Here is a 2355-nt window from a genome sequence, read left to right as displayed (position 1 = left end):
TTAATATACCACCTACTATACGCGGTCCCCTATAGACACCATTCAATCAATGCCTCAATCAATTGATACCCCATTGACCGTAGCTGAAAGAAAATTCAATCCTTACATTTATACCTGAATGGAGGTTGGTAGGGTAGATAGTATCTCACATTCTCCATCTCCCTATACTCTTTTTTAATACATGTATCAGTGTTGACAAGATATAACACATTCATATACGGGTATTTCTTTCCATCTTTATTAATTATAATATATATATATATATATTTTTTTTTCTTTAATATATATCGACGAGATAGATTACCTACTCCCTTCGTCCTCACCATCTTCCAAAAGAATAAATCTTTCCAAAGAAGACAAACCAAACAAAAAGTAACTACCAAATTCTTTTTTTCTTTTTTTTTTTGGTTAAAAAGAGACCTACCGAATTCTAAAAATACTGCATTAAGATACCTTAGAGAAAAGTGTCCACTATTTTTACAAAGAAATAAAAAAATAATTTACAAAATTTTTGACAAATCTCGTAGGACAACAAAGACATTAATCAATACGAATAGTGTTAAGTTTTCATTTTAAAATCAATTGGTTCAAATTGGGGTGGCCTCTTGTGCACCTTATACTAGATAGTCTGAGCACCTACAACCGATGTAGATTGTTACCTCAATAAAGAGAGATCTCTTTGCAAGAATCATAAAAAGAGCTAGAAAAAGAGGTGTGATAGTTACTATTTCAACATAGAAACGAACATTTCACCTGAGTTTTGAAATTAACGATTGATGAGCCAATTTGAATCCTCTACGGCCGGGCAGGTAGTGGCCTTGGTGCTGCCCACACCAAGAGAAGGGCGTGGACCTTACCCGGGCAGGGTGCTCGGGCAGTGGGTATGGTGGTCATTTCACTCCTGTCTGGGTGTGGGCAGCACTAAGGCCGCTACCTGCCTGGCCGTAGAGGATCAGAATAGTTGTACTTAAACAAAGTAAATTAAATTAAAGAGAAAGATAGAGAAATTTACAATAACAAGAAGGGGATCTCTTCCTCTCTTCCTTCCATTATAGCCCATCAAGAAAACAAGTCCAAATTGAACTTTATTTCATATCCAAGCTTCTCTAATCTAAAACACCAGCCTTCAACCCTAAGAAATCACTACCACTACTGCTGCTGCTACTACTACTACTACTACTTCTGCTACTACTGTTACTATTACAACTGCAATCCTTACTTTTCTGCAAACCCAAACTGCAAGAGAAACAAAGGATAGTCCTCCTCATCCCTTCACTCTTCAATACCTCATGAGGTTCTTGATAAGGAAGACTAATTCGAAGTTCAAGATTGAGGTCTGGACACCTTTCTTCCCTCTTATGGTTCTCTTCTTTGAACCCAATTGAACCATTAACTATCCTTTCTTCCTCTTTAGCAACAGCAGAAAAAGAGATGGTTGTGACATCCATGGCTTGTTCATTGAGTGGCTTATGAGATGCTGGATCAATCCCTCGGCTTAAGAGTTGTCTCCTTATATGAGTATTCCAATAATTCTTTATCTCATTATCTGTTCTTCCTGGTAATCTTCCTGCTATAAGAGACCACCTGAAACAAAAATAAAAAATTAAGCTTTATTAATAAAAAGGAAAGATACCCATTAAGGATTTTTGAAGAAACTAAAATGGGTTTGGCTTACTTGTTTCCAAGAAGACTATGAAGTTTAATTATGAGTTCATCTTCTTCTTCTGTGAAATTGCCACGCTTGAGGTCTGGCCGGAGGTAATTGATCCAGCGAAGTCTACAACTTTTTCCACACCGAAGAAGGCCAGCAGCTTTAGGGAGGGATCGCCAGCAACCTTCGCCGTGTGCTCGGATGTGGGCTATAAGCCGATCATCTTCTTCTTTGGTCCATGCGCCTTTGTTAGTGTGAGCTTTCTCACAACAAGGAGATCTCCCCATCAAGTAGTATCAGTAGAAGTAGTAGTGGCAATTGCTATTCTTGTATGTATTGTACTTCTCTTTTTAGTGGTGGATGGAGGAAGAGAAGGAAGAAGGAGAGGTGGTGAAGGTGTTAGTGCTTGGGTTGGGAGTGGTGGTGCATCATCAATGCTGGCTTGTGGAGGCTAGAGAAGGGGATTTATAGGTCTTTGACTAGAGAGAGAGAGAGAGAGAGAGAGAGAGGGGTTGTGATTTGTGAACCTTAATTGCTTCTAGATATGAGTTGGTGAGAAGGGGTCTCTCTCTCTCTCTCTCTCTCTCTCTCTCTAAACTATCATCAAATAATAAGTTAAAGGACAACCATGGGCAACCTTCAGGTTGGTGTAAATTAATGTATTATACTATAGCATGACAAGTCATGATTCCGGCCTTTTTTAT

General features: G+C 38.6%; 1 protein-coding gene across 1 annotated transcript; it reads right to left on the bottom strand.

The window, feature by feature from the left end:
- Positions 1–1069: 1069 nt before the first annotated feature.
- Positions 1070–1989, bottom strand: LOC122660919 (myb-related protein 308-like). The gene is made up of 2 exons (XM_043856176.1): positions 1676–1989; positions 1070–1584 (listed from the first exon to the last, which is right to left on the bottom strand). Exons 1-2 carry the CDS (start codon positions 1936–1938, stop codon positions 1107–1109), a joined length of 741 nt encoding a protein of 246 aa, XP_043712111.1. The 5' UTR covers positions 1939–1989; the 3' UTR covers positions 1070–1106.
- Between the last annotated feature and the right edge of the window lie 366 nt (positions 1990–2355).

This window comes from Telopea speciosissima, chromosome 5 (genome assembly GCF_018873765.1).
Source record: "Telopea speciosissima isolate NSW1024214 ecotype Mountain lineage chromosome 5, Tspe_v1, whole genome shotgun sequence".
NCBI classification, from domain to species: domain Eukaryota; kingdom Viridiplantae; phylum Streptophyta; class Magnoliopsida; order Proteales; family Proteaceae; genus Telopea; species Telopea speciosissima.
This window is presented reverse-complemented; position numbering and strand designations above follow the sequence as displayed.

Coding starts and splice junctions, on each gene's coding strand:
- LOC122660919 (XM_043856176.1), bottom strand. CDS start 1,938: ATGGGGAGATCTCCTTGTTGTGAGAAAGCTCACACTAACAAAGGCGCA. Junction 1,585..1,675: donor CATAGTCTTCTTGGAAACAA/GTAAGCCAAACC, acceptor TTTTTGTTTCAG/GTGGTCTCTTATAGCAGGAA.